We start from the raw sequence: 18,674 nt of genomic DNA on the forward strand, positions 1-18,674 counted from the left end.
GGATTGGGCCAGACCAAAGCCTGGGCTCCTAACCCCCATGCAGTTTGCCGGGGCGGAGGGAGGTGTTGGAGTCTCAAAGCAGCTCAAGTACTGCAGACGTTTTGTACATCTCTATAATCGGCCCAACCAGAACCCCTGATCTAAACCGCCCTGCGCTAGGGGCTGCTCATCGCTCCGTGTTCTAGGCCGTGAACATCTACATAATGAACAAGAGGGAGAGAGTTTCTGAATGAACGATTTATTCTTCGAGAACGTTACAAGTAATTTACAATGAGAGGCTAATGCCTTCTGCTGCTGGCTTGCTTGGCCCAGGTTCCTTTGCCTCCTGGAGCCACGGCTGGGGCTGAAACCCACGATCTAGCTACCTTCCAGCATTTCCCCCCACCCAGCGAGTGCAGCCATGGTATTATTTACTCAGGCCAGAGGCCAGCTCAGGGCTACACCGCACATTGGTGGGGAAAGCAGCCCCAGCCCCTCCCCCTTATGGGGCAATTCTCTGCTGTTCAGCAAGAAGGGGAGGAAGCCCCAAAGCAGGCAGTTGTAGACTGAGTAAACTGGGCTCTGCAAGTACCCAGCGGAGACCAGGCCTTGGGTTATACTCACCCCTACAAATGGCTTCTCAGGGCGCCGAAGAAAAACAAACACCAATACTGATAAACACAAAGGCTTGAAATACAAAGGGCGACAGGGTTTTAGTTCTGCAAATCCCGGCATGAATTAAAACAACAGCTCCCTGGGTTTATGCTGAGCTATACAAACTCACGTGGATACAAACATCACCCCCTGTGTGGCAGCATGGGGCTTTGCGTTCATGCTGGAGGGGCTCTGGCAGTTGGAGCACATCCTCTTGTAGGCCCATGCTTTGGTCAGAAATAAATCTGGAGCGAGGCCAGGACCCGAGCATCTAGGAATTCTGCAGGGGTTTGAGATGTGGGCTGGATCCCAATTTTGCAAATGGCTCGCTGTTCATAATGGGCTGAACCAGAACACTGGATCCAAATACTCCCGATCTTTGCATCCAGATCCAAAATTTGTGGCTGCAGCCCCTCGCTAGTAAAACCAGATCAATCATACAGGCAGTAAGTATGTATGTGGGGGTAAAGTCTAGCTAGTCTAGCTACTCCGTCTTCCCCGCTCGCGGGCCCAGGACAACTTAAACTCCGCTCACAGCATTAGCTGCCCTCGTCTCACCCCAGTTCTCACCTTCAGATGGCCCTTTGCCGAAGAGCTGTTCTGAGGAGGGAGGGTGGAGCTCTGCAAGCAGCTCTTCGCTCCCCACGACTGTCTGGACAAACGGGCCACCAAGCCAACTCTGCCCGCATCGGCAACCTTTGATCTCATGCTAGCTCTCTGGGGCAGGAGTTTCTCCTGGAGGCTTTCCCCTCATTTAGGAGAGGGTGGAGAGATTCTCTAGTGCATTCATTGATCTGGAAAATGCCAGCATTCTAAGGGTTAAATAGCCAGCAAGAGCCCCGCTCTCTTTTCTGTGCAGTGCTCAGTGATCTCCGATGAGACCCACGTGAAACCTGCAGCTGCCTTGCCGGGGCGTTGATGCTGGCTGCAACACAGTGTCTGGTGAGCACAGCCCTGGCTGGTCAGACGCTGGGCTGTTTGCTGCCTTGCGATTGGGACCTCTGCCCATGAGCGAATCCAACCAAAGATGCTCTAAAGAGGCACCTGGTGCTGAGGAACCAATTCCAACTGCTCTTCCCGCCAGGCAGCATCTTCCCTGCACACCCACTCCTCTTGCCTGGTTAATTCGAGCCAGGTGGAAACACCTCCCTGATGCAAAGGGCACGTAAGCTAAACTGTTCAGTGGTACACAGGATTTGCCAGACTGGATCAGACCCCAGGACCATTTGGTCTGGTAGCCTGCCTCTGGCAGTGGCCACTGCCATATGCTTCAGAGGATGGTGTAGGAACCCCCACGGTAGTAACTCTTTATATTCCTGTTATCCATACCCAGTCTCTTTTTGAATCTTACGTTCTTCACCTCAGTGACTTCATGTGGCAGTGAGTTCCACAGTCATCATGAGAAAAGGGACTTCCTTTTATCCATTTTGAATTTCCCACCTTTCAGTTTCATTGAGTGTCTCCTTGTTTCCATGTTACGAGACAGGGAGAACAGAAATTCCCCATCTACCTCCTCTGGAGCACGGCTGCCGGTTTGTTAACTGCCTGCTGTTTGGTTGTGAAGTTGTATGGATTTTTTTTCCCCATCTAGTGTCAGGACTTCCTCCAAGGCTGGACACAGGAAGCCAAGCTCCACTGATGAGCTCAGAGCTCAGTGCCCCAGCCTTCCAAGAGATGCTAGCAAACCCTCGGGAAAACAAGGGAGTCTATTTCGGGATCTGTGATCCCTGCCTGGGACTGGCTGCCTCCCCACCAGGCTGCAGTGGTGGGAACCAAGCCACGTCAGAGCATCTACGCACAAAGTGGGGGCTGGTTTGATTCCCCTGGATCACCTTTGTGCTCCCTGAACTTTCCCTCACCCACGTGTGCTCTGTAAGAGCCAGCGCTGGACACTGATGCAGAACAGATCTGGATTTTGAGCCCAGCCTCCCCTGTGTATGGGGCACGTCTGTATATGGAGACAGGGGAACCATGGAGCCAGGTGGGAGGGGATCTACACCACACTGAAGTAGAGCTCATCCCCGTTCTCTCCCTTGCTCCGTGGCGGTGGCTGCTGCCGCTTGGGGAGAGCCATGTTGCTCACCGGTGGAGGCTGTTTGTCTTCCTTGTGGTCCTGGAGCTGGGGGGTGGGCGGCAGGGGCTCCCTCGCCAGGCTGTAGCTGGCCGTGGCCATGTACAGGCTGGGGGGCGGCGGCTCCCCCCCGCACTTGCACAGCCGCTTGAAGGCGGCCCGGAACTTCTGGGACATGAGGTTGTAGACGACGGGGTTGATGGCGCTGTTGGCGTAGACGCAGAGCCGGCAGAAGAGGACGAACCACGGGTTCAGGAAGGGGTTGTCCATGAAGGAGTTCACCAGCACCAGCGTCCGGTAGGGCATCCAGAGCAGGGCGAAAAGGATCACCACCACCGCCAGCATCTTGGTGACCTGCAAAAGGCACACGGGGGGAGTTACTGGTGCCTTAGATGTGTCACCATGGGGACATTTCACCTCCCTTGGAGACCAATTCCCAGACCCCAGTCTCATCACAAAGCCCGTGGGCCGGCAGCCCCAGGTCAGTTGACTCGCCGTAGCTGAAGCGCTCCCTGGGCAGGTCCCCGTAGTCACAGTCACCAGGGTCAGGCCTGGAGCCACGTCACACCCTCCCCAACCCAGCCCGTGGCTGTTGGGCCTGCAGGACCTGCTGGCTCAAAGCTGTGAGGGCAGGGAAGGACAGGGGTGGGATTCAGCATCCTCCCATGGCTTTGTGTTGTCTGGGGAGCTGCCAGAGCAGGGCCGCAGGCTTTGCACTGACTGCTCGGCACCCAGCTTACTGTCTGCAGCCGGCGCTCCTGCTTTCACAGAGCCAGGAGGTGGGAACCCAGCCGGGCATCCCCAGGCATGCAGGCATCCCTGAATGTCCCCGTGCCAAGGCGTGGGGGACCTGCCTGAATCCGGCAGGCTGAGCAAGCTGCCTCCTCCGGTCTCCCACAGGTGCACAGCAGGGAGGAATTAAACCAGCACTGGTGACTGACAGCCCCCTCTGAGCATTCCCAGGAGCTCTCTGGAGGCAGCTGAGAGAGAGCCCCCCAGCCAGTGACCAGAGGGCTGGGCTGTACTCAGGCCTTCGGGGGCGGGAGGCGTCTCACCTAGAGTGGGGAAGGAGACCGGCCAGGGAGGCCTGCCAGCTGCCCCAGCACCATCCCTAGGGACACAGCAGCACTGTCTCCAGGATAGGCAGCTCCGGCACCGGACCGGACAGGAGCGCTGGGGCGGTGGGTGGATTGGCTGAAGCGTCTCTTGACGCTATGAGCTACTGAAATCAGCCCGATGCAGGGAGGGCCAAGTGAAGGCTGGTTTTCTATGACTCACTCCCAGAGAGCCACAGGTTCCACGCCCAGCACAGCTCTGCCAGCGTTGGGGCAGGGGAGGGCAAACTACAGCCCGCGGGATTGCCAGCCCCATGGCGCAACGGGGCTAAGGCAGGCTCCCTGCCGGCCCTGGCCCCCGCTCCACTCACTGAAGCGGCCGGCACCACATCCCTGCGGCCCCTGGGGAGAGCAGAGGGCTCCCCCCCACCCCGCAGCTCGCATTGGCCGGGAATGGGGACCCTTGGCCAATGGGAGCTTTGGGGGTGGTACCTGCAGGCGAGGGCAGCGTGTGGTGGAGCCGCCTGCCCCACCCCACCCCCAGGAGCCATGACCGGACATGCTGGCCACTTTCGGAAGCGGTGAGGAGTCAGGGCAGGCAGGGAGCCTGCCTTAGCCCCGCTGCGTGCTGCTGCCACCCTGGAGACACTCGAGGTAAGCGGCGCCGGGCCGGAGCCCACACCCCAAAGCCTCCTGCACCCTGTGCCCCGATCCCCTGCCCTGAGCCCCCTCCAGCACCCCGCACCCCAATCCCCTGCCCTGAGCCCCTTCCTGCACACCGCACCGCTTCCCACCCCCACACTCCCTCCCACACCCCAACCCCCTGCCCCAGCCCTACATTCATGCCCCTGCATACAATTTCCCCACCCAGATGTGGTCCTCGGGCCAAATAGTTTGCCCATCCCTGCATTAGGGGCTGGCTGGAGCACAGCTGTGGTCTGGGGTCAGTGATCCCCTGAAAATCCATCTTTCCCTGAGCATAGGCTGGGCGAAACCCAGCTGAGAGCCTGGCAGCTGCCCACCGCAGGCAGGACCAGGCCAAACCAGAGAGAGCCGGTAGCACACGGGAGACAACGCCGATCTCAGGGCCCCTTCTTCTCACAGCCCCTTGTTTCCTCAGCTTCTCTTCTCCGCTTTGAGCACCTGGGAAACGGAGTGTTTGGGGAGGTGAAGGATTAATAGCCAGGGTTGGTGTGTGCGCAGGTTCTGGTCCAGGGTCCCCACCCTCACCCTCACTTTGCCAGAACGAGTCACATTCCTGAACTGCAGCGCTCTTTATTATCCCAGTCCCCAAAACCCACCCTACCCTACCTTCCCACCACCCCTAAACTCCTGCCTGTGCCCCTCGATCCCACCCTGCAGCCCCCTGCTAGCCCAGCCCTGGGCTCCTCCGTCTCTCCCACACTCGCTTTTGCTAGTGCACCTGTGTCCTGATTTGTAAAAATCCTCCAACCGGCCGCTTCCCTAGAATGAGTCTATGAGGTGCTGGTTTATTTCAGCCCTTTTTCGCAACATCCCCCATGGTCCTAATGTTATTCATGGGCTCCAGAAAGACAATCCCATCTCTGAGAGGATGATTAAATCCCTGCGGCACACCGGCCTGGATTCGCTCACTATTCATTGTGTTGGGCCTGAATAATTTCCTGTCAGCCACAGTTAGGTTATCAGAGATGCATATCCCCCATTAGCAGATTTGATGGCTTGTTTTATATTGAGTGGAGTCACAGGGGAGGAGAGAGAGCAGAGCAGAGCCCGCATGTGGGGTTCAAAACAGAACTGGGTAAGTCCATGGAGAATAGATCCATCAATGGCTATTAGCCAGGCTGGGCAGGGACGCAATGCCACAGTCTGCATCTCCCCAGCCCCTGACTGTCAGAAGCTGGGATTGGACGACAGAGGATGGATCACATGATGGTTGCCCTGTTCTAGTCATTCCCTCTGAAGCACCTGGCATTGGCCACTGTCGGAAGACAGGACACTGGGCTAGATGGACCATTGCTCGGACCCAGTATGGCCATTCTTATGTGGAACATCTGTATCTTCTACTAAGGTGGTGACAGCCCCTCCCCACAGTACCATCTCAGTAGGAAGGACTCTCCTGTATTCCTGGCTCTGGCTCATTAACATTGCCCAGTGGCCACAGGGTTGCCCACATCGCCACAGGGTTGGCATGTGAGAACATCTGAGGTGATTCCCCCCCACCGGGCATCCTGCCATGGCAGGGCATGTGCTGTGGGACCGCAGCTGGCAGGGGAAGACCACACCGAGAACAGACCCAGCAGGGCTGGCTTTGGGTAGCCCATAGGGAAGAAGCCCTCTGGGGTCCGCCGAGGCCTTGCAAACTCCAACATTCCCCAGCACTTTCCGATTGTTGGTCAGTGAAGGTGAGGACCCGAGACCCGATCCCACTTTCCTGAACACCCAGGACTGCTTAGTGACTTCCAGGCAGGTTCAGGACTCAAGCATGGAATCGCTGGCTGATTTTAAAGCGGGGCTACCACCAAGGGCAGCTGACTCTGCTCCCCCCGCCTTCTGAATTGAAACCTGCCAGTCGGTCACAGCTGCACAGGGAGAGAGTTGAGTCCAGTCTCCCTTGTCTGGTGGTGGCCGCTCACTAGCTATGAGGTGACTCCAGCATCTCTGGCTGGTGGTGATGACCGCGAAGCAGGGTGCTCTGTCACTGGGCTGGGCTTGCAGCATTGCCAGTTAGAAAAACACCCGCTCCTTTGCTTTGCCAATAGCATTCAACTGATCTGGTCATCGCTGAGGAAGAATAACTGTCAAGGCTCAGCCAACAGGGACCCTTTGCGTCTCTGTAGCAATGCAGGCAACGACAGAAGCAGCAGGCTCAGTGCAAAACATGGGGATTTGGCAAATGAATGACAGAGCCAGAGAGTTGCTTCTAAAGCCACTCGTGGGGCTTTCGTTCCCCCCAAGGCACCTGGGAGCCTGTAACTTGATTTTTAAGCACACGAGGTGCATAGCTCCTGGGCAGCAGATAATTGCATGTGCAAATGCTCATCGCCTCTTGTGCCTGGAGTCACTGGATCTCTCCGTGCAACTGTGTCAGCAAAGCAGGCATGCAAATGTGCAACTGATTTCTTGGGCAGTTGCACGTTTAAAAATCAACCCCTGAATATGCAGCTCTGGGCACTGGAAAATGGGCCCTAGCAGGCAAGGAAAATCCATTAACTGCCTCCCGAGATCACTCCAGGAAGTGGGAAAGGCAATAGCCATGGATGTGTCTCTGAAGGGTGCTAGCACCCAGGAGGGAGACCCAATTAGGGACTGACCCAAGAAGCTAGACTGACTCTGAGGTGTGACTGGAGGATAGAAACATTTAGGAGGCTTTGTGACAGTGAAATCTCTTAGGGAACCATCTCCCAAGAGGAGGGATGGGAGCCTATGGCTTGGAACATTTAAAACGGGAGCAGCCAGAGACCTCCCTGATAGACGTGCTCTGGCCACAGGGCAGTGCTTGAGGAGTAAATGACCTAATGGGTCCTGTCTCCACCACTCTTCTTCACCGACCATAGGGTATGCTTCCCGCCCCCGGTCCAGCTCCCTGCACGCTGCCTGGGTGCCACACTCAGCATTTCGCTGGCCGCTGCCTAGTCCTGCCCACCTGGGTTACAAATTGGGTAGCTGGGCATTATTAGCAGGAGCAGAAACTCGAGCTGCCCCTTGCATGCTGAGACTGTCCCCTGTTCATTGCATACGTCCACACACACGCACACACGCACCCCCCTCCCTCCTAAGTTTCAGTGCAGAAAAGAAGCGTTTGTTCGGTTGCCTCGCTGGGCCCTTTGGCTCGGCTGCAATGGGCTGCCCGGGAACGGGGCCATGGTGGCCCTGGAGGCGGAGGTCTCCGAACCCGGATTGACTGAGGAGCTGTCCAAAGTCAGATTGACAGCCCCCTTCATGCCACAGCAGCAACACCAGTCCCAGAGCTAAGTTTCTTGCCAGCCTGCTGGCCCTGAGCAGAAAGAAGTTCAGTGGGTGGCGGCCAGACGGGGGGTGGGTGTGTGTGTTTGTGTGTGTCAGGGCACCAGTGTAAATCAAGTCATGTCCTTAACTTCACCATGGGCTTGACCCTGCGTGCCTATGCCAAGGGAGGCTGGGGGTGATGGGCAGAGTCCTAAACCAGGTGTCCTGTGGTCACTAAACCACTAGGGCAGAGATCCGCAAACTGTGGAGTGAGCCCCCCTACGGGGGGGGCGCGGAGGAACATTCGGGGGGGTGCGATCAGGCCCAGGCCAGCCCCCATAGGTGAGGGGGGAGGGAGTGCCACCCAGCTCTGCTCCTGGCCCCATCCCCAGCTGCTGGCCCCAGCCTTGACCTCCTTACCTCTGTCTGCATCTCCCCACCCAGAGCCATGGCCCCACTCCCGGCCCAGTTCCAGGGGCGGGGACAGAGGTTAAGGGGAGCGTGAGGTAAAAAGTTTGGGGACCACTGCACTAGGACCCAGCTGTTCCCCAGAGAAGGGGATGCTACGTTTCCACTCCAGCCTCCTTTATCCCAGCACTTGCCATCTTCCCCTTTGGTCTCCCGACAGTCTGACACACGGCCACCTGCCTGTAATGTCCCCCTGGCCAAGCCTGTCTGCCTCCAGGTCCCTGGGCATGGGGGGTGGAGAAGGCTGACCCATGGTGGCATTAGGAGGATGCTGTCAGACAAAGGACAATGGCTGGGAGTTTGCCCCATTACCTGCCCCCACCTCATGTCCAGCCCCTCAGAGCCCATCACTGTCACCAGTGTAAAGCGAGATGTGCCCCCTCCCTCATCCCCAAGGCTCAGCATGCGGTGTGGGGCATGCACATTGCCAGGGGAGTTGGAAATCCCCGGCCCCCTTAGGGCCCAGCAAAAGGCCAATGCCTGAGGCTTAAGTCGGGCAGAGTCTGGCACCGGACTAGGAGGCCTTGTGCTGGGCTCCTCCAGAGGGCTGCTCTTCCCCTTGAGAGTCCAGCCAGACCAGTTCCCCTCCTGTGGCTGGCTGTACTCAGCTAGACACTCAGGAGTGGCCGGGCATGTCCGTCGGTACAGAGGGTGCCTCCTAGCCCATCCCAGCCTGGCTGTACCGGGCAGTGTCTTCCTCCTTTCAATAAAGACGCTCAGGTCGCCTTTCCCGGGGGCCGCCACCCCACGGTTTGCATGCACACCGTCCGGTTTTCCCCGGGCAGCATTTACCACGCGTGGGTCAGGACCCTGCTGTGAACCTGGTTACGCTCGCCACCCGGGGAGCTCTCCATACCTGCTTCCGGGAGGACAGAGCCCCTCTGGTCCTGGAGCGGCTGCTGGGCTTGCTCTCCCGTGTGTCCACTCCGTTCTTCTCCCTCCCGCTCCTCTCCCTCCAGGGCTTGGCGGTGGAGTCAGCTTGGTGGGGGATGGGGCTGGCGAAGAGGATTCTCCCGATCAGCCCGTAGAGCATGGTGGCCACAACCAAGGGGGTGACAAAGAAGAGGGCAAAGTCGAGCAGGTAGATGGGCAGGTAGAGGTTGCGGGAGACCTTGTAGCCACACTCCAGGTGCTGGCTCTTGTTGACATTGATGTCGACCAGGAAGAACCAGAGCATGCAGTAGATGGAGGTGCAGATCCAAACGAAGGCAATGATGCGCTTGGCCCGGGATACTGTGCACATGGTGTGGGCGCGCATTGGGTGGCAAATGGCGATGTACCTGGGGACGGGAAGGATAGAGCCATGACACTGGCCAGGAGGAAAGAGCTAGGCAGGCAGGGTGGGGCAGAGGTGACTCGTGGCAGGCAGCAAGGGGACACAGAGGCCTCCTACAGCAGACTCACCTGGAACCACCTGCATGTTCATACTCGTGCTGCAATTACACCTTTCACCCCCCCAGGGGCTGCTGTGGGCACCAGAAGAGAGGGCAGCTGGAGGAGCACCCAGCCATGGAGAGGGAGGGGGCACTTTGGCCTCCCCGCACAAAGGGTCCAGTGCCCTTGTTTTGAATATAAGCTCTTGGGGGGAAGGACTTGTCTCTTACTATGTATTTTTGTTAGAGCACCCAGCACCATGGCGCCCCGAGCTAGGGCCGAGCCTCTAGGTGCTACTGCTGTACAAATGTCCCATGTCCCTTCTCGCTCCTGGGGCCATTTAAAGGTGTGCTAAATGAAGGGGGGGGCGGTAGCTCCCTTTTATGGACACCCAGCCAGCCAGTTAGCTGTAAAGTCCCTCTTGGTGGCTGTTCTCTGCTTGCTTTACCTGTAAAGGGTTAACAAAGTCCCCCAGGTAAAGAAAAGGGTGTGGGCACCTGACCAAAAGAGCCAATGGGAAGGCTAGAACTTTTTAAAAATGGGGAAAAAAGCTTTCCCTGTGTGTCTGGGTTGTTCTCTCTGAGCTGAAGAGATGGGGGCAGCAGGAATGCTGTGTAACCAGGTATGAAAAATTATCTTCCATGCCTAGAAGGAGTTGTTGGGACAGGGAATGTTTAGATAGACGTGATCAGGTTCATTTCTTTGTTTTGTCTCGTGGAGTCCCCTGTGCTAAGCTCAGGTATTTTTGTTTTTCTTTTGTAACGTTAAGCTGGACCCCAGGGAGCCATTCCTGATGTTTAAGCCCTTTTCAGTTGCTCTATAAAATCTAGCAATAGCCTGAATTTCCAGATGTTTCCTTCCTTTTTTTTTAATAAAATTTACCTTTTTTAAAAACCTGATTGGTTTTGTGTCTTAAAAGTTCTGCGCATATGTTTTTCCATTAGCTGGTGGTAACAGCTGGGTTTCCCTCTTGTTTGTTTTCTTTCTCGGCTTCCCTGAGGGAGAGGTGGAAAAGCCGAGGGGCTTTTTCCCAAGTGAGTTCTTCCAGGATTTGCAAGAGGCAGTTTTTTCACTTGGGTGGTGGCAGCGTTTACCAAGCCAAGGTCAGAGAGAAGCTGTAACCTTGGGAGTTTACTACTAGCCTGGAGTGGCCAGTATTAAATTTTAGAATCCTTGCGGGCCCCCACCTTCTGCACTCAAAGGGCCAGAGTGGGGAATCAGCCCTGACAAAAGGCTTACAGCTGGACTTTCCCGCCCCCCGTCGGCCCAATGGAAAGAGCTCCCTGAAATGCTCCCGGGGCACTATTTGAGCCACATTCAGCAACAAAATAACAAAGGCAATAAGCAAAGCACAGGGCTGCTGGGAGGCGGTTTTCTTGGCACTTACTAAAACACGATCTGTATGCTGATCTTTCCTAACCAGGACCTGGCAGTCATGTGAGGAGAGCAAGGCTGATTTTGAGTGGGGCTAACTCCAGCCCCGTGGGGGGGAGGGCGGGGCGGGTCTGGCCTTTTGTGTGCTATCTCCTGCTTGTGCATGCAGCTGAACAGCTCTCACCCCAGCCTGCCCGCTCTGGCACTGTGCTCCGGGCAGTCGGATTTGCGTGCCCGAAACCCATGTGTCCCAATGGGCAGGTGGAGTGGGCAAAGAAAGAGCCTAGCCATTGGAACGGGGCGCCTTTCAATGCCTAGTGACTGATCCCCCTTTGACCCAGGCTGGGAACGCCTAAGAGTTGCTACCGTTCACTGGTGGGTGAGCAGCCTCTGAGAGGCTGTGGTGAGCTGGGTCTAGTTAACATTCGTGCTGATTAGATCCCTTCCAGGGTGTCTCACCAGAGAGGCCAAGAACTGAATAGGCACCAGAGACAGAACTACTTTCCCGTCCCTAGAGGGGGTCTGTCCACATGAGGATGAGGGGCAGGGAGTGGCTTAGGGGAAGCTTGCCCTGCCCTGTGGGCAGAGGGCTCTGGTCCCCAGGGCTGCCAATCCAGCACCAAGAGCAAAGGGGCAGGCCGCATCCTCTCCCACCTCTCCACGGTGAAGGCCGTGATGGAGCAGGAGGAGACGTTGATGCCCAGATACTGGAAGTAGGTTATCCCAAGGCAGCCAGTGTGCCCATAGATCCATGTCCCCGCCAGGCTGTCGGAGATGTTGGGCAAGCCAGCAGCCACCAGGACCATCAGGTCAGCCACTGCCAGGCTAACCAGGTAGCAGTTGGTGGGCGTCTTCATCTCCCGGGTGGTGAAGACCACCAGCACCACCATGACGTTGCCCACGATCCCCACCCCACAGATCACCAGCACCAGGAAGACAGAGATGGCTTTGTATTCGATCATGTCAAAGACGGCGTCACTGCTGGCCAGAGAGATGTTTGTGAGGCTGTCGAACTTGCTGCTGTTCTCCATGGCTGTGGGCAGGTAGGCTGAGGGCACCACTGCCTTCCTACGTGCTTCCAGATGGCGCAGCTCTATAGAGAACTGGAAGGGGCAGGTCCATATCCCCAGACACCAAGACGCGGCCTTTGGCCTTCTGCCCCAGTCAGACGCTCTGAAGCTTCATCAGACCAAACCGGCTCAGCTTCGTTTGCTGCAAGAAAAGCACAAAGTGAATTATTATTTGCCTCACCCCCGGCAAACCACCTCTCCAATTCCTCCACTCCTCCAAGGGCTGAGCCCGGCACACCTCAAAGGGTGATTGATTTCTCATTGGCTCTGTGGGCATTGACCCAGCTGCTGAGGAGGGCAACACACCGTCTATTGCCTATCGTTCTTTATCCAGCATAACCCTGTCCGCGAAGCGTGATGAGATCTGAAGCAGCAGGACTGGAAGGGTGTGGGCATCCCAGGGAAAACTTGGTGGGGAGGGCTCTAGATCTGTATCCAGTGTTTTGAATCATAGTCGGAAGGGGACTGAAGGGGGCTGGGGGGAGATATTTATACATTTAGTTGGGTATTATTTTTATATCCAGTGCTTGTTAGAGGGTTATCCTGTTCCTCGGGGCTGGTAGGTGGGTGGTAGGAACATGGGTGGTAGGGCATCTGGTCCATTGCAAAGTACTCCTCAACAGCTCAGCTCCCCTTTTCCTTCAACTCTCTTAAATCACCCCCTTCCTCCACTTCAGCTGTGGCTTTTAATTTGATTCCATCATAGGGGGATGATCGGGCCTTTTTTATCAGTTTAAAAAAAATATCAATGGAGTTTGCTCATTGAAGTCTTGCACCTGCGTGGCTGTGGAGTATAACCGAGGGCTTTGCAGAAACGGCATAAACCACATTTTCCTCTAAAAATGCATAATTCAACATATGGCTGAACACTTCTCCTTTATTCCTCTCTCATTAAAACTTTGTACAGTTATTTAATGGCTATTTAGAAATGGACTAAGTGCATAAAATATATTTCTTTTAAAATGAGAAATGCATGTTATATATAAAGACTTTATTCTGTCATCCCCCCCAAAAAAATTTAAATTATTATCTAACTTTATTAGGGTTAAAACTACTGTACTGACTGTTCTCTGCTGCTCCCTTGTCCTGCTTCCCGCGCACACAGGGCCATAAGTGCTGGAACGAGGAGTGCAGGGGGGGCTGCCGCACCCCCTGACTTGAAGTGGTTCCCATCCTATCCAGGGTTTACAGTGTGGTTCAGTGGCTCTCGGCACCCCCACTGCACACATTGCTCCAGCACCCCTGCCCAGTGCCACTTGCTGCAAGGCCTCTGTTCCTTGCTGGGGGAGCTTTCTGGGGCAGGGACGGCCTTTGTCATGTGTCTGTACAGTCCCCAGCCCAGGGCGGCCCTGGCTGCAATCGCATTGGCCATAATAATGCCCAGACAGAGCCCTATGCTGGGCTGGGGGGGAGATGGTGTCAGTGCGGTTAAGGGTTGCAGGGAGGTTGTAACGACCCTGTCCCCAGCCCAGGGAATTCACGGGTAAGGACGAACCCCAGCCCTGCGCCCCTCTGGCAAGGCCCCGTGAGCGCCCCCAGCCAGGGCGGACTGTGCAACGAAAGAGGTGCTGCAACTCAAGCAATTTGTTTACATTCACAACTGATACTGCAGGCCCGGAGGTGCCCGGAGTCTGAGCTGCCAGGCCCCGAGGTGCCGGGGCTAGGAACGGCAGAGGTGCCCGGAGTCTGAGCTGCCAGGCCCGGAGATGCCCGGAGGTGCCGGGGCTAGGAACGGCAGAGGTGCCGTGGCTAGGAGCTGCCAGGCCTATAGGTGCGGGGGGTCAGCCTTGGCCCACATTAAGCCCTGCCCCAAACCCACCTTGGCTCTGCCCTGGAGGGACCCGTTCGGATTGATTCGAGCCAGGCGCACCATCAGCACCCCTGCCCCCGGGCCTGGCTGGCTCTGTGTTCGCCTCCATCCAGCCCCTGTGCATCACCATAGTAACAGCTCCCCCTCTTCCCCTCCGTCAGTCTCAGAGACTGGGGCAAATTCCAAAACCCCTCTGTGGGGCTGAGTCCCCGCTCTCCCCCCATCGCTCTCCGGCCCTGGGGGCCCTTCCTCTCCCGTTACCAACGCGCAGAGCCCCTCCACGCAGAACCCAGGTGTCCTGCAGAGCCCCTCCACGCAGAACCCAGGTGTCCTGCAGTCCTGTTCCTTGCCTGGTGCGTCGGCAGCTTCCCCAGCTCCGGCGCTGCCCGGTGTTTGCGGCGCAAAGGTCTGGGGGCCTCAGGGCCTGGGGCTCGCTCGCTCTCTAGTTCCCCGGTTCACCCCTCTCCGGCAGGGCCAGGCTGGAGTTCAGCAAGGGCCTGATCCGGCCGCGTGCTGAGCCCTCTCAGCCACCTCCGAAGCGGGGGGAGTTGGGGGCAAGCAGCACGATCGCGCCCGACATGCTCATGCGTTAAGGGGCCTGAGCGGGTGACAGTGGCTGGCTTAGGGGAGGGGTGTGAACACTCCCCACTAGGGAATCTCCCCAGCTCATGGTCAGTCATGTCCAGCGGTCACTGAGCCCCCTTCAACCACAGAAGTTACAGCTGGGTTCGTTCACCGAGCCCCTCCCTCCCTGCCAATGCAGAATCCTCCCCCACAGCGCATCTCCTGGGGCTTAGCGAGGCTGGCTGGGAGCCCACCACGCCAGGATGGTCCCAGGGGGCATTTCCCAGCGCTCACTCCCAGGGCAAGCTAAGCCCGCACCCCGATGTCTGAGCCGGTGCAAAGGGAAGGGTGGGAGTGTGGAGGATCGGAGGCTGGAAAAGGGGTGGTTAGTTTCACGGGGTGGCTTTTTGGTGGTGGTGGTTGGAGGGAGGGGGAGAGAGTTTGGAAGCCGCTCTGGTGATCTGCTTGCCCGCTCCGGTGATGTGAATGCCCGCCGAACCAAACCGCTGACTCCGTGTTCACACGGGTGTGGCTGGGAGCACACGCTGCAGGACCAGCCCGCTCGCTTCCACCCGTGTTCTCGCCCGCCAGCGCTTCGGGGATTCCCCGCCGACGCCGGCAGGTCGGGAGAGGCGAGCTCCGTACTGGGGCCAGGGATCGCCAAGCGGAACCCCGCCGCCCCCTGCACCCCTCTGCTCCAGGGACAGGGGCGGCCGGGGGGCGAACTGCGGAGTGCGGCTGGCTGGGAAAACCCGGGCAAGGCAGCGCGCTCGGAAAGGGACCGCGGCGCGTCAACTGCGCCGGAATTTCCCGCTGGATCAAACCCAAAGAGCCGGCGCGGTTCCCAGGTCCCGCGGGGGTCTCGGCAGCTCGGGCTCGGGCTCTTCGTTGTGATTTTGAACGGATTTTCGGGCTGCCTTGTTTTAGTTCGGAGGATCGTCCAAGGCTTGCGCAGCGGGATGGTCCAATCCCTCCAAAACGATCGAGTCCCCTCGGCGGGGAACTGCAAAAGGCTTGCGGGGAGGGGGGGGGGGTCTGTTCTCACTTGCAACGAACCCAGATCTCGCCACCTTGCCGCCAGCGGGCTCTCCCTCCCCTGCCCGGCTCTTCGTCTCGGACTCCTGGTTCCGCCTCGTCCGACCGCCCTGCGGGGAGCCCCGGCGGGGTCTCGCTGCTCTTCCTGCCGATGCGAAACACCCGCTGCTTTTGGGCCCCGAAAGCTGCGGTCCCCCGAAGGCGAATGGACCCAGCTGAGCCAACCCGCCCAGGCCTGGGAACGCCAGCCGGCTGGGCCAGGCGGACGGGGATCGTCGGGCCGGTCTGGTCCTTCCAGACTCCAGGCTGCAGCCCCCCGGCAAGGCGCCGCCCCGGCGGGGTTCTAGGAGCTGCGGGCTCGGCGGGCGCTCGGCCAGCTGGCGGCACCGGGTCACTTCCAAGCTGCTTCGCCACTTAGCAGTTGCCCCGGCCCCGCTCCGCCGCCCGAGGAGCCCTGCGGAGAAGGAGTCTGGTTCTTCCCCTCCAGTCAGATGCTAGACCCTCGCTGACAGCCCGTTGGCTCGCCTGGCTCTGTCCATCAGACCCGCCCAGCCCCCCGCTCTCCCCTTCCCCGCCTTCCCTGCACGATCCCCGCCAGCCACTCCAAAGCACCAAAGAAACTTCCCCGCAGAACTTACCTTGACATGCATTTCCTTCCTCCTAAGATCTCAGCTGGAGGCCTGAGCTCCCCCAGGGCGGGGACAGCGGCTGGCGCACCGGCCAGGGACCCAGCCTCGCCTGGGTGGGGTGGTCCCTTCCCCGCCAGACAGCAGCCCATCTCCCTCCCTCTCTCGGTTCTGCGTGGCTGGGGCCGCTGGCTCACAGATATAAGAGGGCTCCCCATCAGCTGATACCGCTCCTCACTCCCCGGCTAACCTATGAGAGAGACGCGTCCCCGCCGCCTCGCTGACAGCAAGAGAGAATCAGGAGTGTCTAGTGTGACAGAAGCCCACTGAGGGCAACTCGCAGGTGCCCCCTCATGCTGGCCCTCCTGCGCCGGACTGAGGCCTTCATTCCCATGCTTACAGGTGTGTGCAGGTGAACAGGCCTGGTCCTCTGGGCTCAGATCCCCACAGGCCACGCCTGTCAAACAGGGAAGCCCAGACATGCCTCCTTGAATGCCCTAGGGCCGGTCACTAGCTCCCGGTGCTCAGGGCTCGGCAGGGTTTCTCTGTACCTCACTGTATGGCCTGGGGGGCTGGAACATTTTGTACAGTGGGGGGTGCTGGGAGCCATTGAACCAAACTGTAAACCCTGCATATGATGGAAACCACTGGGGGGGGGGGGGCAGCGGCTCCCCCAGCGGGCCTGGCTCCAGCACCATGTTTATGGCCCTGGCCAGAAGCAGTCCCTCCCCTGGATGCACTGAGGGGTGCTGAACAGAGAGTTCCCTGGTTCCGCTGTCCACAGGGCTCCGGTGCTGAAAGTGACCGGCCAGAGCGCGGGCAGGGAGCATGCTGCTCCTTCGCCTCTGGAAGGGAGAGGTGCGTTATATGCCCCGGACAGGGCAATGCTGAGCTACCGTGGTGAGGGGCCCAACAGGGACAGAGAGAGTAAAGGCAGAACTTAATGACTCCCTGGTGTGTCCATTCCCTGGGGGCACCTGGCACTCGCCACTGTCTGAAGTCAGGACAGAGATGGATGGACCTTTGGTCTGACCCAGGATGGCCGTTCTTATGCTTTGCATGGGAAACGGGGTCTCTCCACCAGCCGATTGCACCCCTGGTTTCCAGTGGAGTCAATCAGGGCTTCAGGCCGGGTAAGGGCCACCCCAGAGAGCCTCTCTCTCTGCCAGGGGCCCTCCTGCAGCGTGGAATGAGGAGCATGTCTCTGGCTGGGGAGAGGTGATGGCCAATGGCTGAAGCTCATCCCCAGCCAGTCTCCACCAGTGGGGACCCTAGGATGCCCCCCAGGGGTAATGGAATCTGCCCTCCCCATTGGAGCTCTCAAGGGAGGGATAGCTCAGTGGTTTGAGCATTGGCCTGCTAAACCCAGGGTTGTGAGTTCAATCCTTGAGGGGGCCATTTGGGATCTGGGGCAAAAATTGGGGATTGGTCCTGCTTTGAGCAGGGGGTTGGACTAGATGACCTCCTGAGGTCCCTTCCAACCATGATATTCTATGATTCTATGAAAGGCAGGACACAGGTGTCACTCCTCATGGGGGAGCCGAGGGCTTTGCTGCAGCCACGGGGTCTCCAGCCCCTGTGCTAGTTAGGGGGAACCTGGCTCAGTGGGTGTTTGTTTGACTAGGACACTGGCTGCTAGCAAACGGCAGAAGCACCAAGGAATCTCAGCTGGTGGCAGGTGGGCCGGGGAGCCCTGTATCAGGACAGAGGCTTTGCAGGTCCGAGGCAAGTAGCTGGGGTAATTTTCACAGCCCACGGTGGAATGGCAGCATGGGATGGATTGGGCATGGCCATGCCCTAAAGGGGGGGGCGACCCAGCTCCAACAGTGACACTCTCAGCATCCCCCCTCCCTAGCCAGAGACGTTCTCCTTGGGCAAGCCCCGTAAGCTCACTCTGTACCTCGGTGTCTCCATCTGTACAATGGGGGTGTTGGTGCTTCCCTACCTCAGGTGGCAGTCAAGGTGGGGGATTAGTTAATTAGCTCATGGTTGCAGAATGCTCAGGAAATTCAAGTGCCCCCTTGTCTGTATTCCTGGTGCTGTGAGCACTGGGTGGGGATCCAGCCAGTTGAGCCGTGGGACATTGAACAATGGCCTGTTTCAACTAATTCAAGAGAAATCAGTGTTGGGACAAGAACAAGGATCTCGCCATCCAGGCCCATTGGTAATCTGGCTTGATCAGTGAGTTACGGACACTTCCTTTCCCCTTTCTCTGAATAAGGCCTTCACAGTGGTGTCTCGCGACCCCATCCCCAGGGAACTGAGCCCTAGAGAGGCCAGGCCACACGTTCTACAGCTCTGGACATCCTTTCCTAGGCAGGGATTCTCCTCCCCTGGAAGCAGAGGGGAACAATCAGTGATTTCACTCTGTCGTTGCTCCTCTGTATGTGGCTAAGAACTCAAGCTGCTGTGTGACTGAACAATGATGGGGCCAAAGGGTACCCGATGAAGCCAAAGACAGGAGGCCTGGAAGGCTGAGTTGCTGTTTGTTTGCTGACTGATATAAAGCTCAGCATGGTGCACGTTAGACTCTCCAGAGCCCACAGAGTGGGAGGAAAGGATCAGACCCATTTCTCTGTTGCATGCAGCTGTCTGAGAACAGGAGAGCGGTTCCAGCCAGGAGCGGAGTGGAGAGAGTGGGAGGCAGAGCAAGGTGGATGATTCACA

The 18,674-nt window shown here is 58.0% G+C and overlaps 1 protein-coding gene across 2 annotated transcripts; it reads right to left on the reverse strand.

Annotated features, from left to right (window-relative positions):
- Positions 1-222: 222 nt before the first annotated feature.
- Positions 223-16,267, reverse strand: LOC125620730 (thyrotropin-releasing hormone receptor-like). 2 transcript variants are annotated; one of them, XM_048816796.2, is made up of 4 exons: positions 16,020-16,267; positions 11,557-12,114; positions 9,011-9,434; positions 223-3,058 (listed from the first exon to the last, which is right to left on the reverse strand). In XM_048816796.2, the coding sequence occupies exons 2-4, from the start codon at positions 11,931-11,933 to the stop codon at positions 2,627-2,629; spliced, it is 1,233 nt and encodes a 410-aa protein (XP_048672753.2). In that variant the 5' UTR covers positions 11,934-12,114; positions 16,020-16,267; the 3' UTR covers positions 223-2,626. The 2 variants fall into 2 exon arrangements, with proteins under 2 accessions (XP_048672753.2, XP_048672755.2); XM_048816798.2 differs by lacking the exon at positions 16,020-16,267 and adding an exon at positions 15,403-15,843.
- Between the last annotated feature and the right edge of the window lie 2,407 nt (positions 16,268-18,674).

This window comes from Caretta caretta, chromosome 12, assembly GCF_965140235.1.
Source record: "Caretta caretta isolate rCarCar2 chromosome 12, rCarCar1.hap1, whole genome shotgun sequence".
Lineage (NCBI taxonomy): Eukaryota > Metazoa > Chordata > Testudines > Cheloniidae > Caretta > Caretta caretta.

Excerpts from the sequence above, each read along its gene's own strand:
- LOC125620730 (XM_048816796.2), bottom strand. The coding sequence starts at position 11,933 with ATGGAGAACAGCAGCAAGTTCGACAGCCTCACAAACATCTCTCTGGCC. Across the intron at positions 9,435-11,556 it reads ACGGCCTTCACCGTGGAGAG|GTACATCGCCATTTGCCACC; the intron begins GTGGGAGAGGAT and ends TCCCGTCCCCAG. Across the intron at positions 3,059-9,010 it reads CTCTGTCCTCCCGGAAGCAG|GTCACCAAGATGCTGGCGGT; the intron begins GTATGGAGAGCT and ends TGCCTTTTGCAG.